Source organism: Cydia fagiglandana, chromosome 27 (assembly GCF_963556715.1).
Source record: "Cydia fagiglandana chromosome 27, ilCydFagi1.1, whole genome shotgun sequence".
NCBI lineage: Eukaryota > Metazoa > Arthropoda > Insecta > Lepidoptera > Tortricidae > Cydia > Cydia fagiglandana.
The window spans coordinates 1,446,606-1,474,515 of record NC_085958.1 but is presented as its reverse complement, the minus strand read 5'-3'; the positions used below and the strand labels follow the sequence as shown (position 1 = coordinate 1,474,515).

Here is a 27,910-nt window from a genome sequence, read left to right as displayed (position 1 = left end):
CATTTCCAGTCGCCGTTACGACGCGGTGTAGACACATCTTGTGTCGACACCGTCTGTTTCGGTCACAATTCCAGTCGCAGAGTCGTCGCCGTGTCGACACAGTTACCAGAAATGGGGAAGGGTCGACACATGACACAAAGTGACATAAAGTGTGGTCGCCGTGTGCACACATTGTTACTAGTTTGCGACTACTTTATGCCAAAATCATTCGTTCATTCGTTCATTTTGTTCCTGTCAAATTGAAACTGTCAGATGGAAAAATAGTTAAATAAAAATAAGTGACATTAATACGCCATCTCTTAAACGGATTACAAGACGTAATTATATATTGTTTGCATTTATATTACAATAGGACTTAAATTATTATGGGGAATTAAACTGCTCGAGTGATTTGATAAACTAAGTGTAATATAATCAACGCGCCACCACATTGTTTTAGTTTAGCCGGAAATGAAATTGTTTACTTCTCAGTGCTTGTGTTCATAAATATATTATTTGATGCATTTTTAGTACTTCGATGCGTATACTATACTTAAATAACAGAAATAACGCTTTACATACTACGAAACTTGTTAATTATGATGTATAAATATGGTTTAAGGCTGAGAAATATTGCAGTCACAAAGTAGTCGCAAATGTTTCGACTTTGTGTCGACTCTGTGTAGACACATGACACGCGCTGTCAAAAGTAATAACAAAGTTACTGGATTTGCAAAATGGCTCCTTGTGTTCATTTGTTTTCAGATATTCTCAAAGTGTAAAAATGACGTGGTCAGAGATGGGACTTAATAGATTAATTGTTTATTCGACTAATTAATGGAATAAAAAAAGTTAATCCTCAAATTTTAATCACGATTAGTTTAGTCGACCTAACATAGATTGAAATTGAATTAATCTGAACATTAATCGAATAAATTATCGATTAAATCTCGGTTGGAAGTTGACAGGGGGCCATTTTTGTAAGTACGTAAAAATAATAGAAATGTCTTGCATGCAGATGGTAGCCAAACACTTTGTCATAAAAGTCGAGATGGGTGTCGATTTATAGGTTTTAGGGAGTGCCGATTTCGAAAATGATGACCATTTTGGAATCCAAAATGGCGGCCATGCACTGTGTCATAAAAGTCGTCATGGATGTCGTTTTATACGTTTTAGGGGGCCCCAATTTTGAAAATGATGACCATTTTGGAATCCAAAATGGCGGCCATGCACTATGCCATAAAAGTCGTCAGGGGTGTCGTTTTATAGGTTTTAGGAGGCGCAGATTTCAAAAATGATGACCATTTTGGATTCCAAGATGGCGGCCATGCACTATGTCATAAAAGTCGTCATGGATGTCGTTTTATAGGTTTTAGGGGGCCCCGATTTAGAAAATGATGACCATTTTGAAATCCAAAATGGCGACCATGCACTATGTAATAAAAGTCGTCATGGGTGTCGTTTTATAGGTTTTGGGGGGCGCAGATTTAGAAAATGATGACCATTTTGGATTCTAAAATGGTGGCCATGCACTATGTCATAAAAGTCGTCATGGGTGTCGTTTTATAGGTTTTAGGGGGCGCAGATTTCGAAAATGATGGGCATTTTGGAATCCAAAATGGCGGCCATGCACTATGTCATAAAAGTTGTCATGGGTGTCGTTTTATAGGTTTTAGGGGGCCCTGATTTCGAAAATGATGACCATTTTGGAATCCAAAATGGCGGCCATGCAGTATGTCATTAAAGTCGTCATGGCTGTCGTTTTATAGGTTTTAGGGAGCGCAGATTTCGAAAATAATAACTATTTTGGAATCCAAGATGGCGGCCATACACTATGTTAAAAGTCGACATGGATGTCGTTTTGTTGGTCATGGTCATCATTTTCGAAATCTGCTCTTCCTAACACCTATAAATCAACATCTATGACGGCTTATATGACAAAGTGCACGGCAGACATCTTGGAATCCAAAATGGTCATCATTTTCGAATTCTGCACTCCCTAAAACCTATAAAACGATATTCATGACGACTTTTATGACAAAATACGTAGCGGCCATCTTGGACTATAAAATGATCATCGTTTTCGAATTCTGCACTCCCTAAAACCTATAAATCGACATCCGTGACGACGCAAGTTATCTTTATTTTCAGATCTAACAAATTGCTACAGAATACAAAGGATAAAAAAAGAAGCGAGGAGGTAATGAAACAAGCAAAAATACAGATGATTCCTCGACGCAATGGGATGCTTCTTAAATTGTGTCCAGATTTTTTTGTCATAAAAGTTTTTATTTTTCACGTATTACTCTCACAAGTTCCGTGACATTTCGACCTTGTATTTTTTTAAGTAAATGTTTTTGTTTATCTGTGAGGATCTCACTAGAATAATATAACCAAGGTATGTTTATATTTGATGATTGAAATAGTAACGCAAAAAAAAAAATATATTTGTGTCTTATATTCCTGCCGAAGACTTTTATTTTTCCTTTTCCTTCTACACAAGTTTGGTCAAGTAATAAGAATTTAGGGCTCTCAATTTTATTTTGACTTCTACAACAGTAAAGCTATGAGGCCATGTTTGGTATCGTTTTCGTATAAATTCGCAGTACCAAATTTAGTTATGGTATCACATTGACACCATTCCAAAGTAAAAACATATAAACTTACTTTCTTTTAAACTCCTCTTCACGCTTAAACTGCTGAACAGTTTTAATTTAAATTTAGTACACATATATTTTGAGTCCCGAGACAGGACATAATAAGTTATCTCAAAAATCATCCTTCAAAGGTGTGAAATGAGGTGTAGGGGGGAATTCAGAATTGACTTCTTGAAGTTAATACTGTTTAAGTTTAGGTTTGAAGTCATGTTTTTTTTATCATTTTTAACTAAATCAAAGATGTAGACCATCCCAAATTTAATATAAATCGGTTCAGCGGTTATTGATTTCCCGTACAAATTTCCACGCCACTTTTCACACCTTCAAAAGATGATTTTGATTATAAGATCTATCCTATGTCCTGTTCCGGGACGCAAACTATTTCTATACCAAATTTCAACGAAATCGGTTCAGCGGTTAAGCGTCAAGAGGAGTTTAAAAAAACCGACCAAGTGCGAGTCGGACTCGCGTATTAAGGGTTCCGTACATTAAGTCCGACTCGCGCTTGACTGCACATTTCTAATAGGTTTTCCTGTCATCTATAGGTAAAGAACTATTTTGTGTATTCAGACAGACAGACATACAGACGCACGAGTGATCCTATAAGGATTCCGTTTTTTGCTTTTGAGGTACGGAACCCTAAAAAGATTTTTTAAATTTTGTGGAATGGTGTCAATGTGATACCTTAAGTGGATTCAGCAACCCAGATTTATACGAAAACGATACCATACACGGCCTAGCACCTTCACTGATGTTCAAGATAAAATTGAGAGCCCTAAATAAACTTTCAAGAGCGGATATCTCAAAAACTATTCAACATATCGAAAAAATTGACGGAATAAACTTGTAACAAATTAAATTAACTTTCATTTTGTATAAGTGGCCATGTCGCTAAGATGCATAGTTTCCGAGATATAATCGAAAAACCGGAAAATGGGACCTTCAAAGCCCCCTCCCTTCCCCCCGCTCAAGGGCTACGGCCGGGGACTTTTGATATGTTCACCCCCTAACTTGTCCAAACCAAGTTACAGAGTCAAAAATTGTGTTCCGAGCATTTCCCTCTACAACTTTTTTGAGCATTCGTTGGCTGACCTAAGTAGCTTATTGCATTTCTTTAAAAACTTTTCTGTAAAAGGTTGACGGGTGTTGGGTGTTTATATGGTTTTGGTCGATTATTATCATTTGCATCGCCCATGATGACTTACTAGAATTACTTACGAGCACACGAGACACTAATAGTAGTTTGACAAACCTTGGTTTTCAAGAGGTATTTTATATTGACATTTGCTGTCACAAATTTGCTGTCAGATTTAGTCGCAAACCGCAAGCAAAGTGCACACAAATGTGTCGACACCTTGTTACGGAAAAGTGTACACACGGCGACGACACTTTGTTTCGAAACAATTCTAGACACATTGTGTGGACTCTGTTACGACACATCTGACATTTAGTTACCACTTTGATGATTCTGCGACTGGAATGGTTATATGGGTTATTCCTGCCAGGCGGTGATTCACCCAACTTTATACATATTCTTTTCCGGATGCGTCTGCACCAATGTGGGCCAGGCACAAACACAAGGCGTGAAGTATACATAGAATTATTGTTTTATATTTTTTAATTATTTTAATGTATTATTATTATTGTTTACAATCTGACGATCTTTTGACGTGAAACGTTAGGTGAACGTCTTTAAAAACCCGTAGTAGAGGTGCCGGACCAAAAACCAAGTGTAACGAAAAGTGTTATGGCGCGGAGGCTTATATCTCCATAACTATAATACCTATATCTATAATTTTGACAACAGTGTATAGAGGAAAGTAGCCATTACTCGGAATTACATGTGCCGCTGACATAAATGGCGCCGATTCTACGCTAGAAACGGCGCATTCGGAGCTAAAATGACCCCTATTTTCAGTGTTCATTTAGTAATGACTCATCAGCCCATTAACCGATTTCGGTAAAATTGGTGTCATTTGATAGATCTTATTTTACTTTAATGAAATATGAGTAAAATAAAGCACGCGGAATTATAATAAGCTTCTAAAAAATAAAAATGTGACAGTTTTTACAGAATTTTTATCACTGCTCTTGTTTGAGGCCACCGTGTGCGAAAAAAAGGGCACAAAACTGACGCAAAATACCTGAAGTAATAAGATAAAGCAAAAACAGTTCTTTACATACCACTTTTACCCTAGTAAAACATGCTAATCTCCTCAAATAATGCATTAGAATCTATGGCGGCGCGGCGGCGCGAGTTAGTTTGATAGAACACATAGAACGTATGACGGCTGCTTTACAATCTCGAGTTCCTATTTGCTATTGCTAATTACTATCTTAGTTGGGTACTTTCTGATGTACCTATGGGAAAAACATATTTTAGCAAAGGTCACTTCTGTGGACAATACTATAAAAGGTCACGACTCTGGTACATATATATCCCGTTTTTCTCATTTGAGTCTCAATTACTGAAAAAAATTATTCCGCATGTAAAGGTGCTGCGTAAAAAATTGCTTTTAAATTTCCTTATATTTGCGATGGCTACAGGAAAGACACGAACGAGTTTGCTATAAAACGTGTATTACCCGTATAAAATATTATTCTCGTAATTTTGGGGTGTTAATTACAAAAAAATAGTACCTAATCGTTACATTCATTACTCCAAAATGAAATGATCATATAATTAAATAGGTGACGCTGTAATTAATTGTTTTAAAATTACCCATCAAATGCTGTATTCAAGTTCATTTAGATACAGTGAATCATTATGACCCCAAATAATCTTTACAGATAAAATTTAAGACATTACTCAAAATAATTATAATACATCAAAAATTCGCGAGATGAGCGACACTTCGGTATGGAAATACAAAGCAATAGTATAACAGTCTCACTAAATGCCGAAGGCTGAGCTCTGCGTAGGACCGATTCGAAGGTCCGAAGCGTCCGACAGACGCGCGCCTCCCGTAACTTTTCCAAGTATTTTAAAGTAAAAGTGTCTAAATCGCATGATCCAAAGGCTGAAGTCGCGTAGGGCCGAAGGCCCGAAGCATCCAGGAGGTCAGTTCCAAACACAGGTCAATAGTACAAGTGTCTAAATGCGAAGGCCGAAGGCCGAGCTCCGCGTAGGGCCGAAGGCCCGAAGCGTCCAGGATGTCAGTGGTTAAACACAGAACTGACAGCCTGGACGCTTCGGGCCTACGGCCCTACGCGGAGCTCGGCCTTCGGCCCTCGCACTTAGACACTTATACTATTGTTCTGTGTTTAAGCACTAACATCCTGCGGGCTCAGCACGGTTCCATTTTTATCGACTATCACTATGCGCGTCCCTTTCGCACTTACATACTTGTTAGAACGTGACAGGCATGGTGACAAGGGATAAAAACGTGACCGTGCTAAGCCGCCTGGACGCCACGGGCCTTCGGCCCTATGCTATGCGGAGCTCGGCCTTCGGCCTTCGCATTTAGATACTTGTACTATTGTTCTGTGTTTAAGCACTAACATCCTGGACGCTTCGGGCCTTCGGCCATACGCGGAGCTCGGCCTTCGCATTTAGAAACTTGTACTATTGCCCTGTGCTAAAGAACTGACATTCTGGACGCTTCGGGCCTTCGGCCCTACGCGGAGCTCGGCCTTCGGCCTTCGCATATAGACACTTATACTATTATTATGTGTTTAAGCACTAACATCGACGCTTCGGGCCTTCGGGCCTACGCGGAGCTCGGCCTTCGGCCTTCGTATTTAGACACTTGTACTTTTGTTCTGTTCTAACTGCTAAAGCACTGATATCCTGGACGCATCGGGCCTTTGGCCCTACGCGGAGCTCGGCCTTCGGCCTTCGGCCTTCGCATTTAGAAACTTGTACTATTGCCGTGCTAAAGAACTGACATTCTGGACGCTTCGGGCCTTTGGCCTTACGCGGGGCTCGGCCTTCGGCCTTCGCATTTAGACACTTGTGCTATTGTTCTGTGCTAAAGCACTGACGTCTTGGACGCTTCGGGCCTTCGGCCCTACGCGGAGCTCGGCCTTCGGCCTTTGCATTTAGAAACTTGTACTATTGCTCTGTGCTAAAGCACTGACATCCTGGACACTACGGGCCTTCGGCACTACGCGGAGCTCGGCCTTCGGCCTTCGCATTTAGACACTTGTGCTATTGTTCTGTGCTAAAGCACTGGCGTCTTGGACGCTTCGGGCCTTCGGCCCTACGCGGAGCTCGGCCTTCGGCCTTCGTATTTAAACACTTATACTATTATTCTGTGTTTAAGCACTAACATCCTGGACGCTTCGGGCCTTCGGCCCTACGCGGAGCTTGGCCTTCGGCCTTCGCATTTAGACACTTGTACTATTGTTCTGCGCTAAGGCACTGATATCCTGGACGCTTCGGGCCTTCGGCCCTACGCGGAGCTCGGCCTTCGGCCTTCGCATTTAGACACTTGTACTATTGTTCTGCGCTAAGGCACTGATTTCCTGGACGCTTCGGGCCTTCGGCCCTACGCGGAGCTCGGCCTTCGGCCTTCGCATTTAGACACTTGTACTATTGCTCTGTGCTAAAGCACTGACATTCTGGACGCTTCGGGCCTTCGGCCCTACGCGGAGCTCGGCCTTCGGCCTTCGCATTTAGACACTTGTACTATTGTTCTGCGGTAAGGCACTGATGTCCTGGACGCTTCGGGCCTTCGGCTCTACGCGGAGCTCGGCCTTCGGCCTTCGCATTTAGACACTTGTACTATTGCTCTGTGCTAAAGCACTGACATTCTGGACGCTTCGGGCCTTCGGCTCTACGCGGAGCTCGGCCTTCGGCCTTCGCATTTAGACACTTTTACTATTGTTCTGTGCTAAAGCACTGACATCCTGGACGCTTCGGGCCTTCGGCCTTCGCATTTGGATACTTATACTATTGTTCTGTGATTAAGCACTTAAATCCTGGACGCTTCGGGCCTTCGGCCCTACGCGGAGCTCGGCCTTCGGCCTTCGCATTTAGACACTTATACTATTGTTCTGTGTTTAAGCACTGACAGCCTGGACGCTTCGGGCCTTCGGCCCTACGCGGAGCTCGGCCTTCGGCCTTCGCATTTAGACACTTGTACTATTGTTCTGCGCTAAGGCACTGATTTCCTGGACGCTTCGGGCCTTCGGCCCTACGCGGAGCTCGGCCTTCGGCCTTCGCATTTAGACACTTGTACTATTGCTCTGTGCTAAAGCACTGACATTCTGGACGCTTCGGGCCTTCGGCCCTACGCGGAGCTCGACCTTCGGCCTTCGCATTTAGACACTTGTACTATTGTTCTGCGGTAAGGCACTGATGTCCTGGACGCTTCGGGCCTTCGGCTCTACGCGGAGCTCGGCCTTCGGCCTTCGCATTTAGACACTTGTACTATTGCTCTGTGCTAAAGCACTGACATTCTGGACGCTTCGGGCCTTCGGCCTTCGCATTTGGATACTTATACTATTGTTCTGTGATTAAGCACTTAAATCCTGGACGCTTCGGGCCTTCGGCCCTACGCGGAGCTCGGCCTTCGGCCTTCGCATTTAGACACTTATACTATTGTTCTGTGTTTAAGCACTGACAGCCTGGACTCTTCGGGCCTTCGGCCCTACGCGGAGCTCGGCCTTCGGCCTTCGCATTTAGACACTTGTACTATTGTTCTGCGCTAAGGCACTGATGTCCTGGACGCTTCGGGCCTTCGGCCCTACGCGGAGCTCGGCCTTCGGCCTTCGCATTTAGACACTTGTACTATTGCTATGTGCTAAAGCACTGACATTCTGGACGCTTCGGGCCTTCGGCCCTACGCGGAGCTCGGCCTCCGGCCTTCGCATTTAGACACTTTTACTATTGTTCTGTGCTAAAGCACTGACATCCTGGACGCTTCGGGCTTTCGGCCCTGCGCGAAGCTCGGCCTTCGGCCTTCGCATTTAGATACTTATACTATTGTTCTTTGATTAAGCACTTAAATCTTGGACGCTTCGGGCCTTCGGCCCTACGCGGAGCTCGGCCTTCGGCCTTCGCATCTAGACACACAAAGGGGCCCTGGTTCTGACCGTGTCTCCACAATAAAACAACTCACTGCAACTACAAAATATATTTTTCTCCACCAAAACTTACATCTTTATATTATCACAACTCTCCGTCATATGTTTATGTGTTCTATCAAAGTAACTCGCGCCGCCGCGCCGCTATAGATTTTAATGCATTATTTGAGGAGATGAACATGTCGTATTACTACGATGAAAGTGGTATTAAAAGAACCGTTATTGCTTTATTTTACTATTTCAGGTATTTTGCGTCACTTTTGTACCTTTATTTTCGCACACGGTGGCCTCAAACAAGAGCAGTGATAAAAATTCTGTAAAAACACATTATTATGTTTTAGCAGCCTATTATAATTCCGCTTCCTTTATTTTACTCATATTTCATTAAAATAAAATAAGATCTATCAAATAGCACCAATTTACAAAAATCGGTTAATGGGCTGATGCGTCATTACTAAATGAACACTGAAAATAGTGGTCATTTTAGCGCCGAATACGTCGTGTCTAGCGCAGAATCAGCGCCATCTATGTCAGCGGTACGTGCTGTTCCGAGTAATGGCTACTTTCTTCTATATACCTATATCAAACCTATGTTTGTGGGTGTTATAGTTTCGGAGATATAAGCCGCCGCGCCATAACACTTTTTCGTTACATCAGTTTTTGATCCGAGCCCCTCTACGGGTTTTTAAAGACGTTCACCTACGTTTCACGTCAATAAACTGTATCTGTAGTAAGCCGTAATCTTTCTTGTCAAAACTCCTCCTTGGTGTAGGTCGCTAGATGTTCAGTCGGAACGCTCACCAGTATCCAGTAACGAATTAAAATTCGCATTGTGTCGATATTCCAACTTCGCGACCCTCAGGAATCTCAGGATGGTCCGGTCGGTCTTCGGTTCTTCGGTCGGTGAAGGATGACACACGCTAAGCCGGGCCCGGGCCGAGGCGTCCGGAATGTCATTTTCTACCACGGCTGATGGGTGATCAGGCGGTGCTATCCATAGAACACTAAGCGCCGGAACCTCCGGCCCAACCTCGTATCGACCCGGTCTAACGTGAGTCATCCTTAAGGCCTACTTACAGAATAAATTTTCTATTTCTGGAGTAAGATTACAGAAAAACCTATTATATTATGAGAAGTCTGAGTCGAACTTAAGAAAATCGCGCTCGCTCGGATCGGACTCGCGCACGAAGGCTTCCGTACCATTGCGCAAAAAACGATAAAAGTACACGTTTGTTGTACGGGAGCCCCACTTAAATATTAATTTTATTTTGTTTTTAGTATTTGTTGTTATAGCGGCAACGGAAATACATCATCTGTGAAAATTTCAACTAGACAGTTGAAATCACGGTTCTCGAGTTACAGCCTGGTGACAGGCAGACGGAGAGACAGACGGACGGACAGCGCGGAGTCTTACTAATAAATAGGGTCCCATTTTTAGCCTTTGGGTACGTAACCCTAAAAAACATTTAAAAATAATTTGAGCCCTTGGGGTGCAAGTCCAACTCACACTTGGCCAGTTTTATTAGGTTTTATTGGGAAAGAAAGAAAGAAATGTATGCATTTTTCAGGGGCAGAACTGCTTAAACCGAGACTCAAGACATTCCCGGAGAAATATGTATACGACGGACATGCGTATTTTGAATTACTTTGCGAGGCAGATTTGAAGAAAGGGGATCAATTGATATGGTACATAGTGTTTTTAAATGATGAAGGAGTGGTACGGGGTAAGTTGAAAAATCTCGAATGGGATCTGAGGGCCGATTTTTGAATTTCGATCGTTTTATTTCGTCACTCGGAATTACTCGGAAATCGGTGGAAAACGGTGAAATGCAAATTTTTGAAATACGAGCGATAGAAATTGGGAATCTTGTGGTATTGACCACTCGTTTTCTATTCTATTACATACATCACTGGCTCAGTGACCCAAAGAGGATCTTGGCCTCTGACACAAGAGAGCGCCATTCTGCCCTATTTTGCGCCACTTCACGCCAGTTGGGTATTCCGAGGGCAGACAGGTCTTTTTGGGCTTCGTCACTCCAGCGGTATCTGGGACGCCCAGACGGACGTTGACGTTTCTATTCTATTAGTAGAATTTAAATGCCTAGTAGTGGAGATATTATTGAACGAAATACAAGAAATCGAGCGATCGAATTTCTAAAATCGGCCCCCTGTTGGATTTAGGGATTGCAGAACCGCGCGGTACTGTTTAAAAGAACCGGGATTTTCGGTACCAGGCAAAAATGGAACCGGGATTTCCCAGTATTTTCGGTACTTTCGGGACTGCCTTCAAAAATCAGTTTTACCTCAATTTTCAGTAAAAAAAATACGCAAAACGACCATGAATCTTTTTCTTAGCATTAGTACAATAACAAAAGTACCAAAGTGAAGGTTCTTTCTTAAATACAAAAACTTCTTTTTTTTTTACGATAATATGTGTATTTTAGCCACACAATCATTACATACATTAACTGTGTTATGGACTGCCTCTGCGTACTATACCTACTACTAAATAATATAATTTGGCTTAATCCTAAATGTAATATTTTTACTATGTTTGTTGAAAAACATCGGCAAAAACTGAATTGTGGTTCAGTAAAATCATCATTTATTTTAAATGTGTATTATGTTTCGTGAAAAAGGATACAAAATTTGATAATCATTTTTGCATGCGTTCAAAATGGGCTGTGGCAGGGATATCTTACCTACGTACATATAATAACAAAGTTATCAATATGTAGAATCAAGAAATTATTCAGTCAGAATTAAGAGGTATTTAGTAAAATAACCGTTCGGACCAATGACTGGTTTATTACTGAAGCATGCAGGTACAGCGTCAATACATATCACTCCTCCCACATTATTCTGGGAACCTGACAACAATACAGACAATATTTTAGGTATATGTACCTTCAAGAAATACAATAAAATATTAACTATACTTATCATTATTTATAATTAACCCTTTTAGTTCTAGGCCTTAAATTACATCGGTGCGGAACCGGATCCGACTGGTTGTCAGTCTGCTCGTTCTGAGCCAGCTGCTGCTGCTGCGCTCGCGGGCGCAGCACTTGCGAGTCCGCGGGGGCCGCGGGGGCCGCGGGGGACGCGGGCGCTGCAGGGCTCGCGGGAACCGAGGCGGACGCGGGGCTCGCGGGTCCGGAGCTTAGAGTTTCTAATTCTGGCACCGGTCGATCCGTTTCCTCTCCCTCCACATTATTATCATCACACTCATAAAAGTCGTTGTCGGATGCAATATCTAGTGGTTCGTTAATCTCTTGATCAATATTTTCGATTGCGTCCGGCCTCGACAATGACATAGTTGAGCGCGGGGGTGAGGGTTGCAGCGCCTGTGCCGTCGGCGCCTGAGCCGGAGCGGGCGAAAAGGTCAAAGGGCGCGGGGAAGGCGCGGGCGCGGGCGGCGGCGGCGAGTCGTTTGCTTGCGCAGCATTATCAATCTTATCAGCAAGCGACCCACCTGAATATCGCAACAGCTGATCGACGTGACGTATACATTTACCGATACCTCTAACGTCTATAGTAAACATCCTATTTCCAACTTTATTTATTACTAGCTGTGCCCGCGGCTCCGCCCGCGTGGAATTCAGTCTGTGTCAGTAAGCGGCTTTGGTAGGCGTACACTGCGTACAGCGTGGCACGTACCGTACGTCGGTCTATACCCGACTCTTTTAGTATATGAGCTACGTACACGTACACGTACGTCGGGCTACGCCCGACGCTTTGGGTATGAGGGCGCCGAAGGCGCCCGGCTTTGATAAGCGTACAGCGTGACACGTACGTCGGGCTACGCCTGACACTTTTAGTATGAGAAAGTCGTAGTCGCTTGGCTTTGGTCCGCTTCCAGCGCGCCACATACATCGGGCCACGCCCGACTCATTTAGTATGAGGGCACTTAAGGCGCCCGTCTTTGGAACTGGTACAGCGCGCTACGTGCGTCGAGTTACGCCCGATGCTTTGAGTATGAGGGCGCCGACGACGCCCGGATTTGGTAAGCGTACAGCGTGGCACGTACGTCGGTCTACGCCCGACTCTTTACCTCGGCACGCATTATGTATAGTTAAGGTAGTAAATAGTTATTAGTTATAAGTGTTTTTATGTAAGTACTAACATAGGATGTAAGTTTTTCTGGTTAGCTAACAAAAATATGGATCTCATGGTCTGAAATAAACAATTTTATTTATTTTATTTATTTTAGTATGAGGGCGCCGAAGGCGCCCGGCTATGGAACGCGTACAGTGCGCCACGTACGTCAGGCTACGCCCGCTGCTTTGAGTATGAGTGCATCGGGCTACGCCCGACTCTTTTAGTATGAGGGCTCCGAAGGCTCCCAGCTTTGAAATTGGTACAGCGCGCCACGTGCGTCGGGTCACGCCCGATGCTTTGAGTATGAGGGCGCCGAAGGCGCCTGGATTAGGTAAGCGTATAGCGTGGCACGTACGTCGGTCTACGCCTGACTCTTTGAGTATGAGTGCATCGGGCTATGCCCGACTCTCTTAGTATGAGGGCGCCGAAGGCGCCCGGCTTTGGAACTGGCACAGCGCGCCGTGTGCTTCGGGTTACGCCCGACGCCCGATGCTTTGAGTATGAGGGCGCCGAAGGCGCCCGGCTTTGGTAAGCGTACAGCGTGACACGTAGGTACGTCGGGCTACGCCTGACACTTTTAGTATGAGGGCGCCTAAGGCGCCCGGCTTTGGAACTGGTACAGCGCGCCACGTGCGTCGGGTTACGCCCGATGCTTCGAGTATGAGGGCGCTGAAGGCGTAACGGCGGACGTAAGTACTCTTATGTACGTCTAAATCGGTTAAGGCATTCAGAAGTTAAGGCGGAATAAAGAATACTCACATAAATAAATATATACCTACATACACTCGTCTTTCTTTTGGGCAGTCGTGAAGTGTAAAAAGACGCCACTGTGTAATTAGGGGCAGTTAATTTGTTTAATTTTGTTGTATTATTAAATCAACATAATTATTCAATTAAATTTGTTGATACCCGGTCTTCTAAACATAGAGTTAATTTGGCAAAATCCTTCCTCAGTGGCTTATTCGTGTCACTACGTATTAAATTCAGCGCCATCTGTTAGTTTTCCAGGGTACTCAATAGTGGTAGCACATATTTGAAAAAAGTTTGCCCCTCCTTCCTAAGTAGCGCCATAAGATTCAGGGGCAAACTTAAATCAAGCGGGTGTTGTGGCTACCCCCCCTTTTAGGGGTTGAATTTTTATAGCCTATAACCTGGCCGGAGATTTTCTCGACAGATTAGTAAAGTTTGCATCAGAATCCGTTCAGCCCTCTTCACGTGATGCGCGTTCAAATAAACAGACAAACAGATAAACAGATAAACAGATAAACAGACAAACAGACAAAAATTCTAAAAACTGTTGGAACGTGTTCTGTTATCGATTCTAAGTATCCCCAGCCAACTTTTTTTCAAATATCTTCCATGTACAGACTTTCGACCCTCTACAGCTTTATTATATGTATAGATAGATAGATAGATAGATGTATAGATGTATAGATTGTTCCCACTCGCCATACAGGCTTTTGAGCAACAAAACATCGAACTAAAACAACTTGGTCCACATCAAACTTACGCGCACCTGCCAAACCAACGTGCTCTTTATTACTATCGGTTTCTTTGCTAGGTAACATTAAATCGAGTTTACTACGTAAATCCCTACCGAACATGAGTTTTGCAGGTGTTTCGTTAGTGCTACAATGGACACTGTTGCGATATTCAAATAGAAAACTTAACAATCGCTCATTAATAGCCTCCGTTGACATTTTATCATCGCAATTTTGAATACATTTTATCATTTTTTTTGAAATCTTCGCACATATTTCGGCCTGACCTAATGGTGCAGGGATGGTAAATTGGTGAGTTTAAATATTTTATTCCATTAACTGCACAAAAATGTCTAAATAATTCACTATTTATTTTTGGGTCATTATCTGACACTATAGTTTTGGGTAAGCCGAATGTAGAAAATAGATATTTTAATTTTACAATTAGGGATTTTGACGAAACATCTTTACTCATGTGTAAACACTCCAACCATTTGCTGAATGCATCTACCACGACCAAGTACATCCTTTGCCCAACCTGCACGTAGTCAATGTGAAGACGTTCCCAGCATGCGCGCGCGCTAGGCCACGGGAGGGGCGAGCGGGGTGGGGCGGTCCGCACTTTACTGCATACGGTGCAATTTTGCACAATGCGTTCTATATCGGAGTCCAAACCTGGCCACCAAAGTTTACCGCGCGCAATACTCTTAGTTTTTACGATTCCTAAGTGTCCCCTATGCAATTCCTCTAACACGCGTGCTCTATGAGCCGGAGGGACAACTATTCGATGACCGCGTAAAATACAACCCTTTTCGACTTCTAAATCAGTTTTACATCTATAATTTGGTTGAATATTCTTCCATTTAATTTTACGCGGCCACCCGTTTTTAATGTACTTCATAACAATTTTCATTGTCTTGTCTAAGGCCGTCGCCGCCCTAATATCTTCAAATGATATTGGCAAGGTTTGCTCGTCTAAAAAGTTTAAATACGAACTACCTTCGTCAATGTTTAACTCAGACGTATTTACTACTTTCGGCGGTGCCCTAGAGAAATAGTCAGCCACAACATTTTTTTCACTAGTAATGTAACTAATGACGTAGTTGTAGGCTGATAAGTAAATAGCGTACCGTTGCAAACGGGAGGCAGCCATAACGGATATGCCATTTTTCTTGCCAAATATGGCAAGTAGGGGTCGATGGTCAGTTTTGAGTACAAATGGTTCACTTCGCCCGTAAAGGTACTGGTGGAAATGTTTCACGCCGTACACTATGGCTGCGGCTTCCTTGTGCACTTGGCTGTAGTTTTTCTCGCTGGGCGTAAGTGCCCGGGAGGCGAAAGCCAGGGGTCGCTCGTGACCTTCCGGCCCAAGCGATATTACGGCACCCAGACCGGCGGGTCCCGCGTCAACACTCAAAACCAGTCGCGCTTCCGGATCAAAATGAGTTAGAACCCGGCCTGAAGCCATTTCACGTTTAATGATTTGGCGATGAATGCCCCCTCTTGCTCGGGGCCCCATCTCCACATAGCATCGACCTTTAGTAACTCGTGCAACGGATTAAGTACACTCGAGGCGCGCGGTTTAAACTTCCGATTGTTAGCAACACTGGCGATCTTTAAAAATAAAACAAATAAAATGTAGGTAAGAATTGATTTTTAATAAAAAAATAACAGGCGGGTATTCTAGAGAAAAAAAGATGATCGAGATGTAACGGCTGGTTCTTTGTTAAAATAATATAAGTTTAATTAATTGGAAAAGCAGAATACATTGATTTACAAATCAAAGGCTGTATATATTTCTGGAAGCAGATGACCTTTAATATATCCGAAGTGGTAAGAACGTTTAGACAACCTCAGGTATGTGTTAATTTTGATTACATACAAATTTTAACAACTACACGCCTACAATTAGGAATATCACTTGTATTAAATAATATTGGAGTAGTGTAAAATAACTATACACTAATACAATATTAGTGGCATATGTAAGTAGTGCCAGTAAATTATAAAAAAATATATACAATCATTGTACAGGGTACAAGTATTGAGATTACAAAAATAAAGGAATAAAGGTGTTTCTGATTAATATTTGTTACCTATTTTACGAATTGACGTTTTTGATAAGCGATTAACTTCAACTTCAAACAATTTTATTGCCAATAGTTATATGACTTAAGTACCCTGTAAGGGCACAGCAATTTGTCTTTTACATAATTATACATAAGTATTAAGTATTATCCTTATAAACTACACTGTACAGACATTTTAATAAACTATGTATAAAAAAAAAGAGTTAATAATTATGCAGTTTCAAGTACTGTTTATTCCGGGAGGATCACCAAAAAAAAAAAACTCTTGCAGTGAACGGTAACTCTTATCCAGTAAATACTTCTGTAAAATGGGCTCAAATGATTTGGGATTTCTTCACTTAAACAGATAACTGGTACATTTTGCAATAGGTACATAATTATGTTATTATAAAATCATTTAAGGTTCCCCCTTGGCTATCCTGATTTTATTAAAAGTAAGTATTCATTTTATAATGATGATGGTGTTATGGGTAAGTATTTCTTTTATCAGCATAAAGTACCACAATATGATTTAACTAGCTGACCCGGCGACTTCGTATGTCGTTGTCAGTGAATGTCGTGTTCGACTGTTCGTGCTACCTTTCAGGTGAACTTAGTTTCGGCTTTTATAGCTGACCCGGCAAACTTCGCACCGACTAACAGTGTAAATAATTATTTTTATTTTAAAATATTTCTGTGTCAACTTAGTTAATTAAATGAAGAAAAGAAATAGTAAGCATCAAATTCAATAAAACAAAATGTAATTAAACTCGGAAGATAACATTAAACATGTTTTATAGGCGATTGGCCCGAAATTGCATGTTGATGGATTGTGATCTGAATTCAAGATATTTTTGGAAAAGTATTTCTTAATAAATAATTTTATATTGATAAATCACGCAGAGATGATGTACAATTAATGAAATACGTGATTTTATGATCAAATTTATCTATTGTACATGTTTGAATTACGATGTAAAGTTATATATGTCAACGTCAAACAACAAGAAGGACGAACTTATGCGGCAAAAGGAGATGGATGGACCCGTGTTGCATCATGTGTTGTCTGTTAAAGCGCAGTGGCGCCCTCAATCATTTTCTACAATTTCGTGTCGGACTACCCTAGGAGCAATCTTATGGCAATGAATTACTTTTATAATTTTGTTTACGTCTATTTTAATAGGTATTAACTGAAATAAATGTCATATACTGAGAAAGTTACCAAGGCCTACATAAAAACAAATTAAAATATTTTCAGTAAAATAATTTAATTTGTTCTAATATTTCTAACTGTTTAAATAGTTTATCTGATATTCCGATGGAGACAAATCAAACAGTAAAACCATGAAAATGGGTCAGCTGTTCTCGAGTTATGTGTTGTAATATAACAAACACGACTAAGTTTTAAGATAGGTATATAGACTATTATAGATTGTTTATATCATTCAGTGATTTTAGTAAGATTATTTACGAGTAAGCTAAAAAGAAAACTACCCACTAAATATCAAGTGCAGACTACAAGATATTAGCAATTTACGAAACGCTTGTTTTCGCTTTCACGCCCGGTCCAATGTTAATTGACCCCATGTGATATACGGCCATTACACGTGAATGAGGATCAGCATTATTTGGGTTTTCCGTGATGCAGCGATCGGTGAGCTTGATTAATATAGAAATGTATGGTAGACTAACGTTACATCTTATACAGTAAGTTCATTACAACTTGCATCGTTTGTCTGCACAATAAAGCTGATATTTCAATGAATAATTTAGTAATGGGGATGACAATTTTTAATTAATGTATCAGTCGATCAGGTTTGTTTTGAGGATCAAATGTGTAAATACAAACCCAGCAGACAATCAGGCGACACTCAGCACCTACTTTATAACCTTTAGACATAGAATGGCTGTAAAATGGTTGCATAGTCTTAGCTTAGCCAGGCTGAGGTGACATAAAACTGGTTAAGAGGTTCAGCTATAGCTTTAACTTACAGTAGCTGTTTTTGCTGCTACTCGTATAATGCGTGTTGGGCAGCTGGTGTTGTGGCTCTAAGTGAGTTGTAGGCGGCTGCAATTTGCACTTTGGCTTCTGAGCGGGCGATAAAAAGTCTTTTGTAGCTCCTTGTATTGCAATCGTTGCTTGGCTCCTTTGTGTCACTTGCAGTTGAATAGAGAAGTTGTTAGTCGCGGTTGTGGGTCACGTAGTCGCGGACGAGCGCTGTCCAGTCCAGTACCTTAGTACACCTTATATGTTATTAGAGACTAACTTACAAGCTGAACCTATAGCGCCATGTAAATTAGGACGTAAATACTGAATAAAAATGCATAGCTTTACTCAATTTTGAACGAATGTTAGCACCATAAGTACTTAAAACCGAACTTCACGAATGTAATTTGATTTTCGGAAATTACATGCGGTGGACCACAATTAGAAGACTGTTATTTTTTTGGATAGATATGCCCAGTATGGTCCAGTATCAGGTCCTGTAAAGTTTTGTTAATGGTACATGTATGTATCTAGTTATTGACGGTATGATTGGTTCCGATATCATAAGTCTGCTGATGACGCTGATGAGCACTATAATGTTTCTTTTTATTTCTCCATTGGATTTCGCTTCAAGCTGTCACAGGGTAGCCTTACGAACGATAATACAAAAATGGAAAATAAAATACTCATGATCTTCCCATCATACTACTTATCGAAATGACGCTGACAGGTTAAATGAGACGTTCGAACGTAGTAGTAAAAGAGAGTACAAATAGAAATGATTTATTAGCAGAAAAAGGGTACAATAAGTGTCTTGGGTTAAGTGTGTAATCGTTTCACCTTCTTCAGCTGTTTATAAGCAGCATGCAGTACACCGTTAATAAGAAATTAACATAGTTACATTTATAAAACTACGAGGTACATGAGCCAAAATGGCAAACATAAATGAACATTAAAGAATAGGTATACTTAATAACTATACCACCAAGGTATATCATAGACAACAGTAATTAAAACAAAGTAACATTTAGATATCACACAGCGAGTACCTACAAATAGTAAAAAAAAAAAAATTGGTTCGCTCCTTATGAGCAACATAATCAGTAGGTAATGTTACGAGTATTATAAAAGCAGTGATCTAGAAGCCAGTCCAATGGAAGTTTGTTAAACTTATGGCCCCAAGTGATTATGTGAACAGGTATAGTTATTGTATATCTTTATATAAGCATTTTTTCTGCATGTCTGTCATACAGCGTGGATGGTGTAAGATATTGTGCTCTTGGGTTGACGGAGCACATATCATAAGGTCTTGGAAATGTTTTGGATATGATTTTTGATAATTACAGATTTTGAGTATATACATACATACAAGCCAGATTTACAGTAATATTTAAATAGTGGTTTACAACTGATCCCCATAGGAGCATTTGCTAAAGTATGATGAGACGTAGCCGTGATAAGCCATAAGGACTGCTTCGTAGGAAACAGATAGTCGTAATTTTTGCAGGCCAAGACGAAATGGTCAATTCTTGAACATTATGACAGAGTGGTTATGGTCCTTCCAATTTAAAAATGAATCGAAATTTAAACCAAAGAACTTAATTTATGTTACCTGTTTTATGAAATGCATAGTCATTTATATGAATGTTGAGCTGTCGAGGTATTGTTCCATATGAGTGAATTGCATAAATTGTGTTTTCTGAGCTAAATAAGAAGCTTATTAATTTTTCTATCCAATATTTAGTATCAGATAAGGCATTATAAATATCTGTTTTATACATACTTTGATCTTGACCACTAACTGAAATTATAGTTGTATCGCCATCTGAATATCATTAATGAAAAAAAATCCCCTTCCCCCCTTAAGTAATAAATAAGTGTAGCACCTACTTTAGTAATTAATTTGGTTGTTAGTTTTAACAAATTTACTGATTTGCGTACACTGCATTCTGTTGGCTAAGTAAGATTTAAGTCAATCATTTGCCTGGCCTCTAAATTTCATTAGCATATAATTTATTGAGATGCTCGGCATGATCAATTAAGTCAAATACTTTTGTCATGTCGAGGAAAATTTCCATAATCGGTGACTTATTAAAGTTTTGAGTCACAAATTTGACACATTCAAAATAAGCCAATTCTGGATTTAGTCCTTTACGGAACCCAAATTGGTCAGGGTGTAAAATATCATGTTTAGTAAGGAAGTTATTATTGTCTTTTGTTAATAAAAAGCTTTTTCTATTAATTTTGATATTATTGGGACAATCACTATTGTGCTGTAATTACACTGTAAAACTACGATCTGTAATTATTGGGATCGTTACTTTAAGATCGTCAAACGAAGCTTTAAGCTGTTCTGGGAAAAAGCCTTGACTGAAGGATAAATGTACATGAGCAAGAGGTCTGCTTAAAAATAACCTACTTAACTTCACTAGTTCGCTTGAAATATCGTCAATACCAAAAGTTTTACTATTACTCAACTACTGTTGGCATTAAGAACATCGTATTATGGACTATTCTCAACATTTAGTTTGGTTGTTAACTTATTAAAATTACTTAATCGATAAAATGATTAATGTAGGATAGTACATTACCTATATCTTACTAATTATTATTGGTAGATCTTATAATTCATTTTTAAAGTAATTATATCTGTTGTCTGATCTAAATTTGGTACCTGCGTGGGTATATGACATTCCAGGTTGCTTTACATTTATATATTATTATTAGAAGATACATATATATTTGCTATTGCAATTTGTGTATACCTTTTTTAAATATCTTACCATAATTTTGAAGAGTTTATTGTTTGGCAGATAATCTCTTACTTACTTAATTCCCTTTTGTCGATGATGATGATGATGATAATGATGGGAAAACACAGATCGAAAAAAGTCTGAATAAGACACAGGATAATTAAACGCTTCCTGAGCGTTGTTCGAGCTAATAACTTCACAAAAGAAGAGAGCCTCAGAGCCTTTATACTATCATGAAACTTTCGAATGTTAAATCAACAATAAATCCTTTTCAGTTCAATCCAGGTCGTACCAGTCTTGATTTCATTAATGTTTAAGGTGACAGGTCATAATCTGATAATTCAAGTTGGTGGGTGTCAGTTAGCATTACGCACACATTAATACATAAATCCTAGTTGGTGCTTTTATGTGCATTGCCATGTTAAAACTTCTCATTATACTTGATAGCTCCTTTGTAGATGAATTATCTTTTAGAGTGTCTATATTCCGATCACCATAAACAACAATATTTCTCTATTTGAGTGTTAAAAATTGAAGTAAATTATTATCAAGCTTGTGAGGAAAAACACAGTAATGGGACTGAGTTTTTATGGTATTCTATAAATTGTAATTGTTATGCAGTAAATGCTAGTTGTATCAATGCCGCAACATTTAAAAATGAAAATGAAAAAGGTTTAGTGAGGCAAATTAAAGTAGAAGTTTGACGCTAAATGTGGAATCATAACCTTATCCTCATTTTTATTGTTCGGTATGAAATAATTATTTACTTTTGAGTGAAGAAGTGACGAAAAAGAAATTGTTAGTTGTCTGCTACTAATTGTATTACCAGTTGTAACTGACATGAGTTTATTTTCAGTGTTTGGAGTGTGTCCTCACGTCTACGGCGACGTGTACACATAAGACGGAATGTGTGATCTCGTCTACGGTGACGTGAGTAAGAAGGAATGTGTGATCTTGTCTACGGTGACGGATACACATAAAAAAAAAAAGAAGGTATGTGTGATCTTGTCTACGGTGACGGACACACATTAAAAAAAAGAAGGTATGTGTAATCTTGTCTACGGTGACGGATACACATTAAAAACAAAGAAGGTATGTGTGATCTTGTCTACGGTGACGGACACACATTAAAAAAAAGAAGGTATGTGTAATCTTGTCTACGGTGACGGATACACATTAAAAACAAAGAAGGTATGTGTGATCTTGTCTACGGTGACGGATACACATGAGATAAGGAGTGTGTGATCTCGTCTACGGTGACGTGTACACATAAGAAGGAGTGTGTGATCTCGTCTACGGTGACGTGTACACATAAGGAGTGTGTGATCTCGTCTACGGTGACGTGTACACATAAGAAGGAGTGCGTGATCTCGTCGACGGTGACGTGCACACTCGCAAAGAAGCGACGTCTACGCTGAAGAATTGTGTGATTAAATTGAGTGCAATTTCTGAAATAATTGCTTGCATAATGAACGTTATGTTATATCAAAGTGATACATTGCCATAGAAAGTTTTATTTCATTTTAGTTTTTTTATATGCTTATCAATGATGTATTGTATAAGATTAAAGTTACATTTTGGAATACTAGTTTTGTTAACGTGTTTATTGTAAATAAATTCTTGATTGTTAACAGATATAAAATAATTGTATGAGGCCATACGCCTTGTGTAGAATGGCCGAGCATTAACCGGAATGGGGACATTCCTACAACAGAATGGCCGTCTGTTAGCAACACTGGCGATCTTTAAAAATAAAACAAATAAAATGTAGGTAAGAATTGATTTTTAATAAAAAAATAACAGGCGGGTATTCTAGAGAAAAAAAGATGATCGAGATGTAACGGCTGGTTCTTTGTTAAAATAATATAAGTTTAATTAATTGGAAAAGCAGAATACATTGATTTACAAATCAAAGGCTGTATATATTTCTGGAAGCAGATGACCTTTAATACGATAATAATTAATAAACCCTAAAAACCGCTTAACATCCAGAACATTATTTGGGCGAGGGGCATTAACTATTGCCTCAATCTTTTTTGGACATGTTCGAAGGCCGTTTTTGTCAATGACGTAACCTAAATATGTGACGCTCGATTTAAAAAACTCGCACTTATCTTTTTGTAATTTTAAACCGGCGTCTTTAATTCGAAACATAACTTCACGCAACCTTTCCAAATGAGTCGCCTTATCCGGCCCTGTGATACACACGTCATCTAGCCAGATGCTCACTCCGTCTATTCCTACCAGCAGGGACATTTGTTATCGGCTGTAATACTATTAACATTTACTTTGAAAAACTGAGTTAATTTGCCTTTAAAAATAGACCATTCTCCGGATTTGTAGTCGAAATTAGGCAAAGAACCGAGATAAGAATTCGCCATATTTATTTTTTAAATGCGTGGGTACTCTCGCGTCGTCGCCAGTGAGGTATTTAGTAAAACAACCGTTCGGACCAATGACTGGTTTATTACTGGAGCATGCAGGTACAGCGTCAATACATATCAATTTACCAAAGAGGCAAAGGGCATGTCACTGAAATATTTTAATTCATTTTATAATGTCATTATCATATGAGAGTTTCTTATACCGTGTTCGAATGAAAAGGAGTATTTAATTAATTACTAAATTCTCTAAATTTTTCTCGTACTTAGTATACAAATAACTAATTATTCGTATAAAAGTATTTATAGTAGAAACACGTATGCCCTTAATACAATACAATACAATACAACAATACAAATACTCTTTATTGCACACCTCAATAAAAGAAGATAATAAAAAAGAAAACAGAAATACAGGCAGAGGTAAACAACAGGCGGTCTTATCGCTAAAAAGCGATCTTTTCCAGACAACCTTTGGGTAGCGGAAATTAATAAATTTACATATGTCAGTAGGTGTTGCAAATGCAATGAAAGAAACTTATCACTAAATACATCGAAAACAGACAAATTACCATGCAAAAAAAAAATAAACAGAATAAATATACATATACAATACATAAACATACTTACATAGACATACATAAATAAATACATAATATAGCAGTGCCAGCCATAGAGAAAGAGTAACCAGACAAAAGTATTAAGGAAGAGATAAGAAATGGAGTTTAAGTAGTCTCTTAAAAGAGTTAGGAGACTGAGCGCACCTTAGGTCAAGGTTAATGGTTAATGGTGGGTTAGGTTAATGTTTCAAATTACGCAATTTCATATCGGCATTGACAAACCCATTGACTATATTTATTTTGATTTCAATATATTGTCAGCCGTAAAAGTATTAGCATCAACCTTAGATTGATAATATACAGGGTGTCCCTAGCCATTGGACAGAGCCGAAATGTACATATGCTTTAGGGTATTTAGAACCAGTATACAAAGTATCATAACAATCGGTGTAGCGGTTACGAAGAAATTAACAAGCTACGATTTTTTTACTTTGGAGCAACCTGTATGTGCAAGTAGCTCCTGAGGTAATAAAACTAATAAATAGTATGAAACCGTCTTCGACCGTTTTGATTATCTTTTTTATTTATGACATTAATAAGATTCTGACTTTTGACAAATGTCATCATTGCCGCACATTTTCAAACAAATTGGCAAAAGCACTGCCAATGATTAATACAGTGTGCTTCTTTTTGTTGTCGATTATTGGAAACTAGCTGTGCCCGCGGCTCCGCCCGCGTGGAATTCGGTCTGTGTCGGTAAGCGGCTAATTTCTAATCCTAATTTCTCTCCCTCTCCCCTGGAGGCGGAACTTGAAGTAAAGTTGACAGATGGATATGCTAGAGGACTGTAGTCCAGATAAAATATTTTACAGTTAGGTACCACTAAGTAAAACTACACTCCAAAATCAATAGTTTTTTTCGCCCTTATTAAAATTTTACACGTAATTTTAACGACAGAGTGTATATCGGACGATAGAGTAAGGTATAGGTACGCGCGCGAGCGAAAGCGAAGCGGCCTGCCTGGCTAGAGCGCCACTCACCGTGGTCTTTTTCGGGAAGGCACGGAAATTCGTATAAAATGCGAGTCCCAAATCGTTTGACTCCGCAAATGAGCAGTGCCGGATTAAGATATTTTGATGCCCTAAGCATTTCTAGACCATGGTGCCCCCTCTCCCCTAGGGTCACCAAGATTACATTGAATTTTTTTGGTAAATTGAGTGACGTTCATTGCCGCATTACAGCTGAGAATGGAAATTAGTCACATCATTTTATCACGAAAATTGACAGTGCCGCAGCAGTAACGTTGCAACAGAGTACCTACCTAATGCTGCTGCAGTCGCCATATCTTAGAATGTAATTGAAAACGCGAGCGAAGCGAGCGCGAACATTTTTCGATATCAAAACGCAATTTGATAGACAGTTGTACATTTTTACTTTTAGTATGGAAATCAGTCACATCATTTTATCACGAAATTGACAGTGCTGCAGCAGTAACGTTGCAACAGAATAATGCTGCTGCAGTCGCCACCTGAATGTCACCTTTATCATATTTTAGAAAGTGATTGAAAACGCGAGCGCAGCGAGCGCGAAAATGTTTCGATAAAAAAAACGCAATTTGATAGACAGTTGTACATTTTTACTTTTAGTATGGAAATCAGTCACATCATTTTATCACGAAAATTGACAGTGCTGCAGCAGTAACGTAGCAACAGAGTAATGCTGCTGCAGTCGCCACCCGAATGTTACATTTGTCATGTCTTAGAAAGTAATTGAAAACGCGAGCGAAGCGAGCGCGAAAATTTATCGATATAAAAAACGCAATTTGATAGACAGTTTTACATTATTACTTTTAGTATGGAAATCAAACACATCATTCTATCACGAAAATTGACAGTGCTGCAGCAGTAACGTTGCAACAGAATAATGCTGCTGCAGTCGCCACCTGAATGTCACCTTTATAATAAAATTTAAAAAATTATGAAAGGGAAATTTTTCGATAAAAAAACGCAATATGATAGACAGTTGTACATTTTTACTTTTAGTATGGAAATCAGTTACATCATTTTATCACAAAAATTGTCAGTGCTGCAGCAGTAACGTTGCAACAGAGTAATGCTGCTGCAGTCGCCACCTGAATGTTACCTTTATCATATCTTAGAAAGGGATTGAAAACGCGAGCGCAGCGAGCGCGAAAATTTTTCGATAAAAAAAACGCAATATGATAGACTGTTGTAGATTTTTACTTTTAGTATGGAAATCAGTTACATCATTTTATCACGAAAATTGGCACTGAAAATGACAGAGGTCAATGTTTTTTTTTTCAAAGTACCCACCTTTGTGGCCATTATTAAGTGCTGTAGGTATACATATGAATATGGATTTGATATGGATGCGATATAATTACGATTAGGTATAATTAATGACGGAGAAACTTAATAATTTTAAATAATTATTAATTATGCAATTATACGCGTGTTGATATGTGTGTTTATTTTACCACTACTTGCCACTACGTAACTATGTAAATTCATTTTTAATTTTCTTGATTACTTAATGTTTACTCAGTTGCCCAAAAGATGGCACTGTGGAATGAGGGGCAATTAATTTACCGTCGTTTAATTTTGTTGTATTATTAAATCAACATAATTATTCAATTAAATTTGTTGATATCCGTACCCTCTCTTCTAAACTTAGAGTTAATTTGGCAAAATCCTTCCTCGGTGGCTTATTCATGTCAACACGTATTAAATTCAGCGCCATCTGTTAGTTTACCAGGGTACTCTATAGTGGTAGCACATATTTGAAAAAAGTTTGCCCCTCCTTCCTAAGTAGCGCCATAAGATTCAGGGGCAAACTTAAGTCAATCGAGTGTTGTGGCTACCCCCCCTTTTAGGAGTTGAATTTTTATAGCTTAAAACCTGGCCGGGGTTTTTCTCGACAGATTAGTAAAGTTTTCATCAAAATCCGTTCAGCCGTTTTCACGTAATGCGCGTTCAAATAAACAGACAAACAGATAAACAGATAAACAGACAAAAATTCTAAAAACTTCTGAAACGTGTTCTGTTATCGATTCTAAGTATCCCCAGACAACTTTTTTTCAAATATCTTCCATGTACAGACTTTCGACCGTCTTCAGCTTTATTATATGTATAGATAACTTTTGTTTGAAATTTTTTTTTTTATCTTTTGTTCTAATTAAAAAAAAATACCGTTTGAGCATTTCTGAGAAGTAACCCTACGTGGGATTTCAGGGTTTGTCCAATGGCTAAGGTCACCCTGTATATTTCTTTAAAAAACATGATATTTCATGCTAACTAACAGAAAATAGTCAAATATTGTACCAGAAATGTTAGTCCCGAAAATCCCGAAAGTACCGGGATTTTAATTTTGAAATCCCGGTTCTTTGCTTGGCTCTAAATCCCGGGAATTCCCGGTACTTTCGGTTCCGGTATTTCCCGGGAGCAAACCCTAGTTGGATTGGGTGAAAGTATGCATTCAGGGCTAAAATAACACTCGTACGGGCCCGACACTATCTGAGTCATGATTCATAAATAATTACACATGACTTGTCATGACTATTCAGCGTTTGGTCCAGTCCGGTCATGACATTCTTATAATATTCATAATCATAATCATTTTATTCGTAAAGCTAATTTACATGTCAGTCTGGATACATATTTAAAAACATAGGGAAAAATAAATAATCCTTACAATGTAAGTATAATCCGATATAAGTTAGAAATCTATAAAGCTAAAACATACAAAATAAAAAAGTCAATTATATAAATCTAATAATGAAAATGTCAACAATTTCAATAGAAAGAAATCAAAGTAATTTTTACAATAATTATTGCTTGGTCATTATGAACTCGTCATAATTGTAGAACGCACAGTGTTCCGTCTAGAACAAGC

General features: G+C 39.5%; 2 protein-coding genes and 1 long non-coding RNA gene across 2 annotated transcripts in view; 2 read left to right on the top strand and 1 right to left on the bottom strand.

Annotated features, from left to right (window-relative positions):
* LOC134677979 (fatty acyl-CoA reductase wat-like) overlaps positions 1-27,910 on the top strand; it is a 339,904-nt gene that overhangs the window by 67,681 nt on the left and 244,313 nt on the right.
* LOC134678026 (uncharacterized) overlaps positions 1-27,910 on the top strand; it is a 58,321-nt gene that overhangs the window by 20,029 nt on the left and 10,382 nt on the right. The window contains exon 4 of the mRNA XM_063536462.1: positions 10,235-10,390. Coding sequence (XP_063392532.1) covers positions 10,235-10,390 — 156 coding nt within the window. The remainder of the gene's footprint in view (positions 1-10,234; positions 10,391-27,910) is intronic.
* LOC134677966 (uncharacterized) lies at positions 24,355-27,285 on the bottom strand. The gene is made up of 2 exons (XR_010100141.1): positions 27,157-27,285; positions 24,355-24,712 (listed from the first exon to the last, which is right to left on the bottom strand). It is a non-coding gene; the product is annotated as an uncharacterized LOC134677966 (long non-coding RNA).